Source organism: Vigna angularis, chromosome 1, assembly GCF_016808095.1.
Source record: "Vigna angularis cultivar LongXiaoDou No.4 chromosome 1, ASM1680809v1, whole genome shotgun sequence".
Taxonomy (NCBI): domain Eukaryota; kingdom Viridiplantae; phylum Streptophyta; class Magnoliopsida; order Fabales; family Fabaceae; genus Vigna; species Vigna angularis.
The window spans coordinates 26,373,554-26,389,011 of NC_068970.1; the positions used below are offsets into that span (position 1 = coordinate 26,373,554).

The 15,458-nt window shown below is 38.6% G+C and overlaps 3 protein-coding genes across 3 annotated transcripts; 1 reads left to right on the forward strand and 2 right to left on the reverse strand.

Annotated features, from left to right (window-relative positions):
• Nucleotides 1-3,985: 3,985 nt before the first annotated feature.
• LOC108327804 (protein FAR1-RELATED SEQUENCE 9-like) lies at nt 3,986-5,165 on the reverse strand. The gene is made up of 2 exons (XM_017561519.2): nt 4,224-5,165; nt 3,986-4,138 (listed from the first exon to the last, which is right to left on the reverse strand). Exons 1-2 carry the CDS (start codon nt 5,163-5,165, stop codon nt 3,986-3,988), a joined length of 1,095 nt encoding a protein of 364 aa, XP_017417008.2.
• A 2,191-nt stretch (nt 5,166-7,356) lies between these two features.
• On the reverse strand, nt 7,357-9,553 carry LOC128195872 (uncharacterized). The gene is made up of 8 exons (XM_052874573.1): nt 8,707-9,553; nt 8,552-8,633; nt 8,388-8,477; nt 8,176-8,298; nt 7,969-8,097; nt 7,774-7,877; nt 7,594-7,684; nt 7,357-7,521 (listed from the first exon to the last, which is right to left on the reverse strand). Exons 1-8 carry the CDS (start codon nt 9,366-9,368, stop codon nt 7,420-7,422), a joined length of 1,383 nt encoding a protein of 460 aa, XP_052730533.1. The 5' UTR covers nt 9,369-9,553; the 3' UTR covers nt 7,357-7,419.
• Nucleotides 9,554-11,883: 2,330 nt separating this feature from the next.
• LOC108338616 (uncharacterized) lies at nt 11,884-14,545 on the forward strand. The gene is made up of 5 exons (XM_017575609.2): nt 11,884-12,237; nt 12,640-12,876; nt 13,427-13,510; nt 13,620-13,749; nt 14,168-14,545. Exons 1-5 carry the CDS (start codon nt 11,945-11,947, stop codon nt 14,336-14,338), a joined length of 915 nt encoding a protein of 304 aa, XP_017431098.2. The 5' UTR covers nt 11,884-11,944; the 3' UTR covers nt 14,339-14,545.
• The last annotated feature ends 913 nt before the right edge of the window (nt 14,546-15,458 follow it).

Genomic DNA, 15,458 nt, shown 5'->3' on the forward strand with positions numbered 1-15,458 from the left:
AATAGAAACTGACTTTTAGTCAGTTCTGCACCTGTCTGAGGCTGGTCCAGGTTTTTCAGTGGTGGGAGAGGGTGGTTGGTGATGTGATGTGAGTCCAGGGAGTGTGGGGTGACCCCTCATGAGTTGGAGGAGCAACCTCTGCAAGGGATGAGTGAGGGTGCTCAAAAAAGGGTGTGGTAATCGTTTACAGCATCCCTGTAAACGATTACCCGAGACAAATCTGGATTTTGTACAGAAAGTCCAACACAGGTACTGAGTCAGCTGAACTAGGGTCACCATTGGAAATAAAAACTGACTTTTAGTCAGTTCTGCACCTATCTGAGGCTGGTCCAGGTGTTCCAGTGGTGGGAGAGGGTGGTTGGTGATGTGATGTGAGTCCATGGAGTGTGGGGTGACCCCTCATGAGTTGGAGGAGCAACCTCTGCAAGGGATGAGTGAGGGTGCTCAAAAAAGGGTGTGGTAATCGTTTACAGCATCCCTGTAAACGATTACCCGAGACAAATCTGGATTTTGTACAGAAAGTTCAACACAGGTACTGAGTCAGCTGAACTAGGGTCACCAGTGGGCAAAAATCTGACTTTTACTCAGTTCTGCACCTGTCTGAGGCTGGTACAGGTGTTCCAGTGGTGGGAGAGGGTGGTTGGTGATGTGATGTGAGTCCATGGAGTGTGGGGTGACCCCTCATGAGTTGGAGGAGCAACCTTTGCAAGGGATGAGTGAGGGTGCTCAAAAAAGGGTGTGGTAATCGTTTACAGCATCCCTGTAAACGATTACCCGAGACAAATCTGGATTTTGTACAGAAAGTCCAACACAGGTACTGAGTCAGCTGAACTGGGGTCACTAGTGGGCAAAAATCTGACTTTTAGTCAGTTCTGCACCTGTCTGAGGCTGGTACAGGTGTTCCAGTGGTGGGAGAGGGTGGTTGGTGATGTGATGTGAGTCCATGGAGTGTGGGGTGACCCCTCATGAGTTGGAGAAGCAACCTCTGCAAGGGATGAGTGAGGGTGCTCAAAAAAGGGTGTGGTAATCGTTTACAGCATCCCTGTAAACGATTACCCGAGACAAATCTGGATTTTGTACAGAAAGTTCAACACAGGTACTGAGTCAGCTGAACTGGGTCACCAGTGGGCAAAAAACTGACTTTTAGTCAGTTCTGCACCTATCTGAGGCTGGTCCAGGTGTTCTAGTGGTGGGAGAGGGTGGTTGGTGATGTGATGTAAGTCCATGGAGTGTGGGGTGACCCCTCATGAGTTGGAGGAGCAACCTTTGCAAGGGATGAGTGAGGGTGCTCAAAAAAGGGTGTGGTAATCGTTTACAGCATCCCTATAAACGATTACCCCAGACAAATCTGGATTTTGTACAGAAAGTCCAACACAGGTACTCAGTCAGCTGAACTAGGGTCACCAGTGGGCAAAAAACTGACTTTTAGTCAGTTCTGCACCTGTCTGAGGCTGGTCCAGGTGTTCCAGTGATGGGAGAGGGTGGTTGGTGATGTGATGTGAGTCCATGGAGTGTGGGGTGACCCCTCATGAGTTGGAGGAGCAACCTCTGCAAGGGATGAGTGAGGATGCTCAAAAAAGGGTGTGGTAATCGTTTACAGCTTCCCTGTAAACGATTACCCGAGACAAATCTGGATTTTGTACAAAAAGTCCAACACAGGTACTCAGTCAGCTGAACTGGGGTGACCAGTGAGCAAAAAACTGACTTTTAGGCTGTTCTGCACCTGTCTGAGGCTGGTCCAGGTGTTCCAGTGGTGGGAGAGGGTGGTTGGTGATGTGATGTGAGTCCATGGAGTGTGGGGTGACCCCTCATGAGTTGGAGGAGCAACCTCTGCAAGGGATAAGTGGGGGTGCTCAAAAAAGGGTGTGGTAATCGTTTACAGCATCCCTGTAAACGATTACCCGAGACAAATCTGGATTTTGTACAGAAAGTCCAACACAGGTACTCAGTCAGTTGAACTGGGGTCACCATTGGAAATAAAAACTGACTTTTAGTCAGTTCTGCACCTGTCTGAGGCTGGTCCAGGTTTTTCAGTGGTGGGAGAGGGTGGTTGGTGATGTGATGTGAGTCCATGGAGTGTGGGGTGACCCCTCATGAGTTGGAGGAGCAAGGTCTGCAAGGGATGAGTGTGGGTGTTGAAAAATGGGTCTGGTAATCGTTTAGAGCATCCCTGTAAACGATTACCCGAGACAAATCTGGAATTTGTACAGAAAGTCCAACACAGGTACTCAGTCAGCTGAACTGGGGTCACCAGTGGGCAAAAAACTGACTTTTAGTCAATTGTTATTAAGTGCTATTGGTTAGTGGTATTGGTGTTATACTCACAACTGCGATGCTATTAAGTGTATCATAAATTGAACATTACATAATAAATGTCGAGATTTGAGGAACCATTTTAAAAGTAAACAACTTCATTAAATTAAATACTTGAAATGATCAAAGCAGGAACTGTGGTACATAGTTCTTTAAAATGAAGTTAATAAAGCCTAAACAACCAATTTTAAGTCTGAGGATTGTTTCCAGAAGCACTTTGCAAGTGTTGCAGTTGTTGTTCAATGTTCCCAACGTGCGATTGCAACGCATCAAACCTTGTAGTGATGACCATGTCCATGTTTCCAAATCTTGTTTCAAGGGCATCAAATCGAGTTTCAAAGGCATCAAATCTTGTAGCAACAAAGGTTTGAAGTTGTTTTATGCGGTTGATGACATTATTTAGTGTTGTAGATGAACTGCCTTGTTCATCATCTTGTCCTTCTTCATGTTGACCTTCTTGTAAGGGGGGATGGGGGGCGTTGCCTTTGGGAACCCATTCTCCTTCATCATTTTGCATATAACCAAATGATGCTACAACTTCACAACCAATTTTTTGCTTCAACTTCAATTCTGAAATGGGATGACTTTCAGTAGGCACTTCAAAGTGTTCCGTGAAGATGGTTATCAAATGTGAATATGACAACTTTGCGTTCTCCCTTAATGCTCTTTTCATCTTATATCTAATAAGATGTCCCCAGTTAATGTGAATGGAATTGAAAAATGCCCATAGCAGCATAATATCCTCTTCGGATGCCTGACCAATATTGGTTGCACGAGGAATTAATACTCTAGTCAGAACGTAATGAAGTATCCTTGGTTGAACCTTCATTTGCCCCGCTAGTATTCTAGATTGTATTGCTGCATCATCTCTACACACTAGTTGCCTTGCAGTCACAGAATCGTATTGTTCTTTCCACTCATCTACAACTTTTCCTTCGTAACAAACACCATCAGATGGGAGATGAGTCAGTTGTTGAAAAAGATTAGGGCTCACCCTAATTTTGACACCTTTAACCTCGCTTCGAATAACCCCAGTATCCGATATTGACATGTTGCTGTAGAACACTCTGACTAATTGTGGGTGGTAATGTCTTCTTAAACACACAAATTTAGTCAGCCCAGCTTCGTGTAATATGTCATAAAACTGAAAATTTTTTCCTTCAAAGTATTCGACCTCTAGATACTTACTTTCCAAAATGTCCCGATTTACAAAATGTTGGGCATATTTCTCCTGTTGCTCATCCAACGAGAAGAGATCATTGGTAGGCGTTGGAGGAGATGACGATGATGACAAGGTTGGACTCTGGCGGCGGCGACGTCCACCAACGGAAGAAGATGCCTTTTGTTTCTTCATTCCACGATCACCCATTGTATTTCGTTTAGGGTTTTGCACTGAGAGAACTGAGGTTTTCAAAACGAATTTGAGGAAGGACGTGTTTTGAGCGGTTATGTACACGATTGCAAGTTAGAGACGTTATGCAGTGGGCTTATTTGGTTTAATTAACTGCCCACAGTAATCGATTACCATATCCTCGTAATCGATTACAATCAAAAATTCTGGTATGGTCATATGCATCACAAACATTAAATAAAGGGATTTCATGGAGGACCATTTGAAATTACAAAAGCAGAAAAAAAACTAACAAAAGAAGCAGCAAACAAGTAGTATATATCAGTTCATGTTGTTATCCAAATTGTTATGTACAGCTGACAACAAAGACAAAAATCCAAAATGACCCATTTCGGTATCTTGTGATAGTTGGATAGTGTCCGCTTGAAATTGTTCACGGTGATCACAATCAACAACATTAGTTGGTCTTTCTTCCTGAAACAATACAACTACTAAGTTAAACATAATAGAAATACATAAAAGTATTTAATAAATATTTTGACCGTAAATAATGACTCACGCATTGTTCGGTGGGTGGTGTTGAAGTGTTTGTGAATGAAGTTGACTTTGTTCTTTTGGTTTTTTTCTCAACAGTGGACTTCAACCTATTTGTGCGTGGACGTCCTTTTCGCTTAACAGTTGCAGGACTGTGTACAAGGATATCAGATGTTCCAACTGCACTAAGTGGTTTTGACGTGGATGCACCAGTATCGTATCTTAGTTGGCCTGCATCACTGATGATGTTATTTGTCATGGAAGAACTGAACCCAAATTTTGTACCCAAAGAATGAAGTTCTTTTTCCAATTCAGTACTAGCTTCCTCAGACTCACATGCAACTTCAGCAATTTCATAAAAACGTTTGCACAACAGTTTGTATCTTTGCATGCGTGGTTCATTTGTGGAATTACTATACGATGTTGTTATTAGTGTGTGTCTTCTTCGAATGTTTTTGCTCCAGCGCCTCAAAATGTATTGTGAGGGAACACTGTAAACATCTTCTTGACCAAATACCAAGAGGGAATGGCGACATATAATTCCTCTAAAGTCAAAGAGTTGGCAAGAACAAGTGGTTGTCTGTGTGATGGGATCAAATTCAACTTTGTAAAATTTATCTGGTACACGATTACCCTCCCACATTCGTTCTTCTTTAACAGTGTAAGTGTTCCACAAGTCCTCCTTTAAGGTGACTTTGATGAAACAATTCATCCTTGAACGGAATTCAGTTTGGACCTCCTCAAACTTTGCATGTGTGTATTCCACTTGAAATTGTCTCTCAATTGGTGATTGAGAACCACATGCAATAGTGGTGTTCATGGAGGAGAAGTCGGCTTCTATTTCCTTCTGCGCCTTTACCCTAAGTGCATTGTCGTATTGGACCACAAATTGTTGAAGTGTTGTTGTAGAATTGATAAATCCATCAAAAAAGGCATTCATTCCCTCACTTCTCTGAGTCGTAGACATGCCTGCCCAAAAATCTTTTTTCAAGTAACACGGAACCCATTTATGTCTCTCTTCGTACAAATTACATAGCCATTCATTTTGCTCCAATCCATGTTTGGTAAGTAGTTCCTTCCAACCATTTTCAAATTCTATTGGACAAAGACAATCATATATAAGCGCATGTAGGTCCTTCCATTGGTTGTTTGCATATTGAAAGAGTGCAAGCCAAATGGGTTGGGAGATATGCAGTTGAGTCTTAAGGTAATATTTGTTTTATTCAACAACATAACATTTTATGGTACATTACTAACTTATTATACCAACTTCTGAAGGACCCAACTGCCACGATGAAGGCTTCCTTGCACAACAAAGTTCTTGAAGATCCTGAAATTGCAGACAATATCGGAGTAGGTTCCGTTATGATACTCAATCTTGTAAGCCATAAAATTTGTACTTCACTACCACAATTATTTATTTGGTATTTCAGTGTTCTTCTTCTTAAAAATTTTGTTTGTACATTTAGGTCCACCCCTTCACTGCATTTCGGCAAAACCACTACCTCAATATTACGCATCGCTCTATAGTCAAGGTTTTTCCAACTGAAGTTTCACCACCTACAATTGACCTTGTTAAGGAGACACCAAAACCTGTCATTCGACTTCCTATGTGGGCAGAGAAGGAACTCAATGTGGATGACATCCTCCGCAAATTTGTACGTCCATCTGACCAACCATCAACGTCCAATCAAGCAGACAACCAATAGTGGGTTTAGGATAACTGTAATTTTATATGAACACCATTATAAGTATTTAATGGATAACTGTAATATTTAAAACGTACAATGTATTACAGTTGTGTATGTTGTGTACCTGAATCTCTATTAATGGTGTGTTATAATGAATTTATTTATGTCATACAAAAGTTTTGAAGTTAATTGTGACCTCTTGTTTTCCAATGGTGACCCCTGTTCAACTGACTGAGTACCTGTGTTGGACTTTCTGTACAAAATCAAATTTCCTCTCGGGTAATCGTTTACAGGGATGCTGTAAACGATTACCAGACCCTTTTTTCAACACCCCCACTCATCCCTTGCAGACCTTGATCCTCCAACTCATGAGGGGTCACCCCAAACTCCTTAGCCTCACACGACACCACCAACAACCCTATCCTAGCACTCAAACACCTGGACCAGCCTCAGACAGGTGAAGAAGTGCCTAAAAGTCAGATTTTTTTCCAATGGTGACCCCTGTTCAACTGACTGAGTACCTGTGTTGGACTTTCTATACAAAATCAAATTTCCTCTCGGGTAATCGTTTACAGGGATGCTGTAAACGATTACCAGACCCATTTTTCAACACCCTCACTCATCCCTTGCAGACCTTGCTCCTCCAACTCATGAGGGGTCACCCCAAACTCCTTGGCCTCACACGACACCACCAACCACCCTATCCTAGCACTCAAACACCTGGACCAGCCTCAGACAGGTGAAGAAGTGCCTAAAAGTCAAATTTTTTTCCAATGGTGACCCCTGTTCAACTGACTGAGTACCTGTGTTGGACTTTCTGTACAAAATCAAATTTCCTCTCGGGTAATCGTTTACAGGGATGCTGTAAACGATTACCAGACCCATTTTTCAACACCCTCACTCATCCCTTGCAGACCTTGCTCCTCCAACTCATGAGGGGTCACCCCAAACTCCTTGGCCTCACATGACACCACCAACCACCCTATCCCAGCACTCAAACACCTGGACCAGCCTCAGACAGGTGCAGAAGTGCCTAAAAGTCAGATTTTTTAACAATGGTGACCCCTGTTCAATTGACTGAGTACCTGTGTTGGATTTTTTGTACAAAATCCAATATTCTCTCGGGTAATCGTTTACAGGGATGCTGTAAACGATTACCAGACCCTTTTTTCAACACCTTCAATCATCCCTTGCTCCTCCAACTCATGAGGGGTCACTCCACACTTCTTGCGTTCACATCAATCACCAAAACCCATCTCCCCACTCAAAACTTGATCAACTCCTTCCCATTAATTACCATTAATTTTACTGAAAATGGTCTCGTACTTTTCAAATTTTTATTATACTGCTGCGTTCATTTTTCAATCACTAATTTTGTCATTATAACAAACAGAAACACAAAGTAAAAACAATTCATTTCGAAATCCAACCACTAATCTTATTACAAACACATACTGTACATTGTCAACTAACATTAGGTACATATTTGAACATCTTATACATGTACAATTTTATCATTTCTTAGCAATCCTAAAAAATGCCATATAACTGTAGGGCTTCTATTCTTCTTATGTTCTCGTTGTCCAGGATCCAGTCACACACATATTTCTTTCTAATCCCAAGGAGCTCCTCCTGAAACCAACATTTTCCACATTACAAACCAGCACATACAAGAATATAATCAAACACACAGTTCCAACTTACAGTTGTATATTCAGGCATGCTTTTCCCGTTGTATTTTTCGTCTCCATCCCAGATTTCCATTGCTTTCAACATTATGACTCCACAATCATGTCTGAAATAATATACCCACAACATCAAATTACTTTTGCCCATATACATGACAGCACAATATAATCCGGCAATACAGTTCACGAAACTTACAAGTTTGGTTGGGATGGGATATTTGCTTGTTTAACAGTCAAAGGACCGATACTACCTTCCGATGTATTCATCAAGATGCAAAAAAATCGTGCCATATTTTTAGCCTACCAGTTAACAAATACAATAAATACTTAAACAATACAGGGTTATGTCATAATCACACGGTCATGAACAATGAAAGATGTCGAATCTTACAACAGCTGTGTCTATCCTTTTGCGGTCTCTGATCCCCTTACCCAATGAGTCAATCACAAAAATCTCCAATGACCTCAATTTCACTGAATAACACCACCAATGATCGTCGTGGACAAATGGCAGAAACAACTACAAACAATATAAACAATTTCAGTAACACATTTACAACCAAAAGTCGACAAAATTTCCAAAGTAAAGGTTACTCACAAAGTCCGCTGTGGCAATGTCTCCAAGTCCAAAATGATCGGAACGCAAATAGCTGTTATAGTTATGAAGCGTCCAAACATGGCGATTCTGTGGACGTTTCCTATAATCTGTAAGAATATGGTGCTGTGGACAATTTCAAAATCATCAATAAAAAATCAATCAAAAATACTTTCTTCAATCATAAATATCATACAATATCAAATTTTATTTACCGAGTATAACGGACTAAAATGAATCCTCTTAACAACACCGCACAACCTTTTCTCAAAGTACATAAAGATCGTACAAGCAAATAACACCACCTACACAATAAAAAAGGTCCACATCACTAACATAAACTAAAACATGAAACACAACCAAATGTGACAATACTAACCATGTTATCAACGTATTTTATCGGGGCCAAAGTGTACAATGAAGTCGTGCTCAACGTTTGCCCAATTATCTCGCTTACAACCCTAACATACCAAATATTAGTCAATCACAAACAATATAGATTCGTCAACCACAACTACAATTCATACCATATACCTGTATACGGTCATCTCTCTGACGCTGACTGTTGTGTACAATTGGTCTACATCAACAGTGGTGCTTGGATCACCAACAAAACTGCGCAATGGGGGTATAACCAATGGCACGACCTCCCGTTCTTCTTCATCACCATCATCATCTATTTCAATAAAATGAATGTTATCAACAGTTCTTGAAACTATCTCCTCTTCATGTGCGGTTTTATCCTCCCCTCTTACTTCAGTATATGCACCTAGGGGGTATTGAACTGCATTACCATCACCTTCTTCTTCAAATCCACAATCAGGACGAACTTCAGCCTCTTCGTCTCCCCCAACTTCAGCCTTCTCCTCACCTCCAACTCCAGGTGCTTCATCAACTCCACCACCAACCTCTTCATCAGTGCCACATGCATCTGCTTCATGAAAGATTGGAGTTTGACAAATTTCAAATAACTCCCTAGTAAGAACTCCAATCTTGGCATTCAATGCTCTGATATCATCATTGTTTTTCCTCAATCTCTCCTCGGCACCTGCTTCCCATGTCCCGTCATCAGAGCTTTCGTCATCATCATCATCTTTCTCAACCTTGGATCCTTCACTCATCCCTCCGTCATCCATGTTGAAAGCTGCACGGATTTCCGGCCTATGACGATCTTCCTTTCGTAGATACCACTCCATATTTAATTGCACCAATATCACACAACAAATTCAGACAAAATACACAATCCATTTTAACATACAAAATAAGGAAAAAAAACACTTACATAAAAATATGTTCAATTTTTTCGGTCCTTGATTTATACGGGAACCATCGCATTATGCGCGGGAAAAACCTGTGCGAAGGATGACCATGCAAAGAAAGTCTTTCAACCGCCCAAGCCTACAATATCATAAAATCATTTCCTCAAACCTATTTCACAATGTTCTGCAGTACATCAAAATAGTGAACTACAAATCATATTACCTGCAACACTGCCACATTGCCACTAAGAGTGACTGACTGGGGGATACCTGCTCCCATAATTTTCTTCTTACATTTATTTAAATTCTCTACAATATGTTTATGTACACCGGTGCACCAATCATATAGACACAAACTGTCTAAGTCATCTAACACTGCAAAAGGCATGTTACAAACATGCCTTGATTTCCTAGGGAAATAGAAAACAACCAAACAAACTAATATATATAACCTACACACTACATCAACATCAATGTTTTTATCATGAACAATGACATTAAACATGTCCGTCAAGTCATTCAAACTGATGGTTTTTGATTTGAACATTTCACCAACCAATCCAACAACTACAAAAGGAATCTCTAAACCACCTATTTCTAAACCTACGCTCATGAACACATCAATAACTCTAAAGGGCACCAACTTTTGACTTACTCTAAAACTGTTATCATGCCCAACCCACCTACAAACCATAACCTTCAATAATTTCAAATTCACCTCCACAGGGCTTTGAATATTCAAACACCACATAAATGGAGTCATCCTAATCCGATCCACATGACATTGTCGTAGTAAAGGATTCATTTCAATAATCATCGATGAATCCATCGAGATAAGAAGTCGCCACTACAAAAAAAATGATAAAAATTTATTACTAACAAAAATTCATACGATAATTAAATAATATATAAACACAACATTTAAATTTTTCTTACACTTGCTTTTTTCCCTTCCATTGAAACGGCCCTCACAAGATAACATTCCACACTCAGTTATATCATTCAACTTAATGAAATGCCAAAAACACAATGTAAAACACAATGCCAGGGCTCGCCCATTTTTACTTACACCAATAAAAACGGATACCACTGCTCCACGGATTTCACAAAACAACCACACCCGCTTTGCGAATGCCAAAACACAACACCAGTACGTAACAAGGGTTCAACGTCCGTACTACGGTAAAGATTGAACGAGCGAGAGAGCGAGAGACCGAGAGAGCGAGAGAGCGAGAGACCGAGAGACCGAGAGAGCGAGAGAGCGAGAGACCGACAGAGCGAGAGACCGACACACTGGAAGGGTTGAACGAACGTCTTTCCCACCCTAAACCGCCAAACCCAATTCTTAAAATTTTAACCTGGAAATCCCAAACTACCCCTCGCCCCGTAACCCTTTCTCTGTTTTAATTTCAAATTACTGAGCCAATAAAGCGCTGACACGTGGAGTTGTCAAAACAGTGTTAAAAATACGTTGTCCAAATAACATTTTCCAAAATTAAATGATTTTCTAAAGAGAACTGAGAGTAAAAAATTGTATTGTAGCACCTAACAAAGGATGTTATTAATTAAGCGTCAATCTTCAAATAACTCAAGCCAATTAGAATAGACACAGTTTGACATTTTGAAAAGTATTCTACACTAATTATATCCTTTCGATGTCATATTGTATACTTTGATCCGCTATGTCTATCTTATAAAAATGTTTATGCATGTACTAGCTATAAACATGGACATTCAATAGAATAAAAGAATATGTTTCAACCACTTCTATATACCACAAGTCCGAGGTTGTAAAAAGAAAGTCATGACCCTCTAAGAAAGTTCTAACAAGTGATAACTCTAAAGCATACATCTTCAATTATCCTTTATGGATACCTATACAAAGAAGCACAACCATGCAAGAAGAAGCACCTCACATATATCCATTAAATCCTTTTGGTGAATCAATTGGAACAACATCATCATAAGATTGTAACCTTAACTGGAATAATCTCTCTCTATGTTTGATTTTCAAAAGATAAACTTACAAAAAGGTTTGAGTCATGGATTTTATTGAACAAAAATGAAATAAACTTTAGTTAAAGAGAACTCAAGTGATGAAGAAAAGATATGAAGAATTACATTACTGGAATAAACTTAAGATGAGTGAGAAGTTAAACATCACTAAAGATGTAAAGATAAGATCCTATCGCACTCTCATAAGGACTCAACATTCTCATAATTTCTCAAGAAATTCAATTTATTCAAAGATTTGAAAACAAAGTTACATCCATGGTTATGGATCACTTGACTTTTAAGATTGAAATATTAACAATGAAAAATTAGTCTGAATAGTTAATGTGGTTTCCACCCTACCCTTTTCCACCTAACACAATTAATTTTTAATTAAAAGAAAATCCCAAACTGATAATTTAGTATTGGAATATTTCCGAGGTTTTGGACTCCCGCCATTTCACCTTCCTAAAACCTAAAACAAAGGAAGTCCCAAACCAAAAAACTCAGACCATCCCAGAATGAGAATGAGCACTCTCAAAAAGAAGAGGGAAGAAGAAGAACCCCCTTCTTCTCTTTCCCTCGATAATGCTAATGGTAGCGACTCCCAAAGTGAAGAAGGGTCCAAAAGAGAAGATGATTCTTTACGTTACGAGCAAGCTAGGGACCAAAGGATCAAAGACAACATGGAGAGAATGCACAAGCTTGGCTTGTTCGACTTGTCTCTCAAACTCAAACACCCAAAACGAAACTATCTCCCCAAGAAAAAGAAGGCCGTCCAACCCAACCATTCGCCCCAGAGACGCTCCTCCAGGTATTCTTTTCATTTCTTTCTTTATACTTGTTTTGCTCTCTATGAAACGCCAAAAGGAGCAACCTTTCCTTGTGGGTTAGTTCCTTTCTCCTCAAAGATATTGCCTTTTCCCTTTCTATTTGCAACTGGAAACCCACTTCCATTTTGGAGGCAAAGGAGACGTGGATGAGTATAGAGTCAATGTAAAAAAAAAACAAGTATATTGATGTTTTATAATTTAATGTTAGGGATTGTGTTTTCATGCTAAGATACACTTTTAAAATTAAATTTTTTCTAATCATGAAGTGACATTATGTATATGCTCATTGTCACCTTTTACTTGTGTTGAGATAAAGATTCAAAAAATACTTCAGAAATATCTTAAGTACCTAAAATGTAATTGACAATTTCATGGGTTTGCAGAATAATGAACCTGGTACCAATTAACTATTCTGAGAGAAATCGTGAATCTGCAAGTAAGGAAAACGGTGTCGTAGAGATTTGTATACCAGAAGGTACAAACCCTGAAGTTTACACTGAAGAGCATGAGGAGCATCTGGGAGACTGTGAGAGTGCTTGGGAATTGTATGTGGATGGATATGATGAGGATGGGAACCGTATATATGATCCAATCAAAGGAGAGACATGCCATCAATGCAGGTACTATTCATTGCACATGGTTCACTATGTAGGTATTATTTTCATTTATTACACTTTATTTTGACAGCAACAACAAAAATTAGAAGCTGACATTGTTACATGGAGATTCATGTATACTTGTATTAGTATTTAGAACTTTCATGTGTCTTCTCCCTGCTTTATTTATGTTGTAAGTTAAATGTTTATTTCTTTTAACCTGTGTGCTCTATTTGTAATAAACATAATTCAGATTCCAATTTCATTCCCTGAAACTTCTTTTTCTCTGATGTTTCATTTTTAGAATGCAAATCTTCTTTAATATGCTTAGTATATTTGACATATTTTATGTTTGATCTCGAAAAACTTGGAATGAGAAGGCTTTGCAATTTAGCCACTGGTTTTTCCTGCAAATAGTACCTGTATGCCATTTGAATGGTCTTGTACCTTGACTGGGGAAAATATGTTTTGATTGAAGAGCAGACTTAGTTCCTTTTTGTAGAACTAGTTAATGTATTCCATATGATACTTGTTTCAGGGCAAAGTTTTTCATAAGTCTTTTGTTTACATGCAGGCAGAAAACTCTTGGCCAGCATACTCATTGCAACAAATGCGAATTACTCCAAGGGAAATTTTGTGGAGATTGCTTGTACATGAGGTAAGTGTTTAAGCTGAGGTTCAGATTTTCCCCATTCAGCCTTTTGTTGTGTCAACGACTGTCATTTTGTGAAGTTTGATGGTAGTCCCTTTCTACTGATATTTTATAGATATGGAGAAAATGTGATGGAAGCCAACCGTAACAACAAATGGGTTTGCCCTCCTTGTAGAGGAATTTGCAACTGCAGTCGTTGCCGCAGGGGAAAAGGTTGGAGGCCTACTGGCAACATATACAGTAAGGTTAGTATTGCACAACATACTTGTTTTGTTAGGACAGAATCTGATAATTTATGATTTGAATCGTAAAGTTTGATGTGTTTCGGTTAGCTAGGTGTTTGTATCATAAGATGGAACCAAGAATGACTTTAAATTTTGAGATACGTTAGTGAACCATTACAATTCTTATATCTTATGTATAACTGAGTCCAATACTATATGATACATGTAATCAATATAACTTGGTAGGATATGATTCCTTTGTTGTTTTTTCTGTTCAATCTGATTGGTATATGGGATAAAAACAACTTCAGGTCATTATAAATGAGTGCATGAATTTACCTCAACATTCTTCAAAGAAAAAATCTTCACCCTTTGTTTTGTTGCCACTTAATTTGAATGCTGGAACTGATCAATCCCACTAAATTTGAATTTTTGTAAGGTGTCAAAGCTGGGTTTCAAATCTGTGGCTCATTATTTGATTAAAACTCGAGGCACTGAGTTGGAAGGGTCAGATGCTGAAAATAGTGTTGCTGAAGAAAAATCAGAGACATCTGCAGATACCAAACTGAATAGACCAACTCTCACGAGGGCATCAAAGAAGAGGGCATAGTTGCATTACATCTGTATGAAGATGATGATACTAGTTTTTTGAGAAACATACAAGATTTGAGATTTAATGAAGCTAGTATGGTATAGAGCCTGTGGATTATTAACAACTGTATACAAATTATTAAGTATACAAATTTTGCTTTTTCATCCTTTTTTGAAATGTGAACTTTTTAGTTTTATATTTATCAAAAAAGAAGTAGCACTATTGTGGAACACTTTCTTTTGCGTGACCCGTAGACAGATAAAACGTGCATCTAAGCCTGTGTAAACAGAATAGACTAATTAACAACTAATACACAGGGTGTACAAAGGGTTGATTTGGGTGGGGGTGTGGACAAGTTTATTTCTTAATTTTGTAACAAAAATTGAGTTGAACTCGATAATATGTTTTGATTTTTTATTATTAAAATTTGTAATTTCAAAGTATGTTTTGCTAGATATTTTAAAATTTTTTTTAAAAGCAGATTATATTATTTAATATTTTAGTATTTAAATGATGATATTTTGAAATATATTTAGTTAAATAATAGTTATATGATTATTATTATTGTTAGTATTATTAATAATTTTGATTGGATTGAGTGTTGTTGTGATGAACATAAATAATGTTACCCAACTTGTAGAATTAATCGGGTTCCATCTAATTTATAAAAAAACAGTTGACCTAATTAATTTAGATTAGGTTAGGTGGTATTGAGATATTTGGTAATTTAACCTAATAAATACCCCTACTGATCCATGTTTTCTTTCAGCTCAGGAAAAATCTCATCACTTCTCAAAAAGTGTGAAATGACCAAGTTCTTCTCATCTTTTATTTCTCAGTGTGAAATGGCCTAGTAGTCCTAAGTGATTTTTTAACTTACAGTGTGGCATACCAAAATTTAATAACATCCTTCCAGAAAGAGTATGCCGGAATCAATATATTATTCTAAAAAGAATTTAATATTCCTCCAGAAAGACCATTCAAGTATCAATCTTACTGTATTCCAGAACCATCATAAGTGTTCAAGAAACTCTTAAGTTGTGATTAATGAATGCTCTTGATATGAAACTTAGGGATGATTGGATGAAGTAGATTATAATTCATTCAGGATTCTCGGTCTAGATCAGTGAATTCGTTT

Coding starts and splice junctions, on each gene's coding strand:
- LOC108327804 (XM_017561519.2), bottom strand. CDS start 5,165: ATGTCTACGACTCAGAGAAGTGAGGGAATGAATGCCTTTTTTGATGGA. Junction 4,139..4,223: donor CACCACCCACCGAACAATGC/GTGAGTCATTAT, acceptor GTATTGTTTCAG/GAAGAAAGACCAACTAATGT.
- LOC128195872 (XM_052874573.1), bottom strand. CDS start 9,368: ATGGAGTGGTATCTACGAAAGGAAGATCGTCATAGGCCGGAAATCCGT. Junction 8,098..8,175: donor ACATTGCCACAGCGGACTTT/GTGAGTAACCTT, acceptor TATTGTTTGTAG/TTGTTTCTGCCATTTGTCCA. Junction 7,685..7,773: donor ATCCCATCCCAACCAAACTT/GTAAGTTTCGTG, acceptor ATATTATTTCAG/ACATGATTGTGGAGTCATAA.
- LOC108338616 (XM_017575609.2), top strand. CDS start 11,945: ATGAGAATGAGCACTCTCAAAAAGAAGAGGGAAGAAGAAGAACCCCCT. Junction 12,238..12,639: donor CCCCAGAGACGCTCCTCCAG/GTATTCTTTTCA, acceptor ATGGGTTTGCAG/AATAATGAACCTGGTACCAA. Junction 13,750..14,167: donor CTGGCAACATATACAGTAAG/GTTAGTATTGCA, acceptor AATTTTTGTAAG/GTGTCAAAGCTGGGTTTCAA.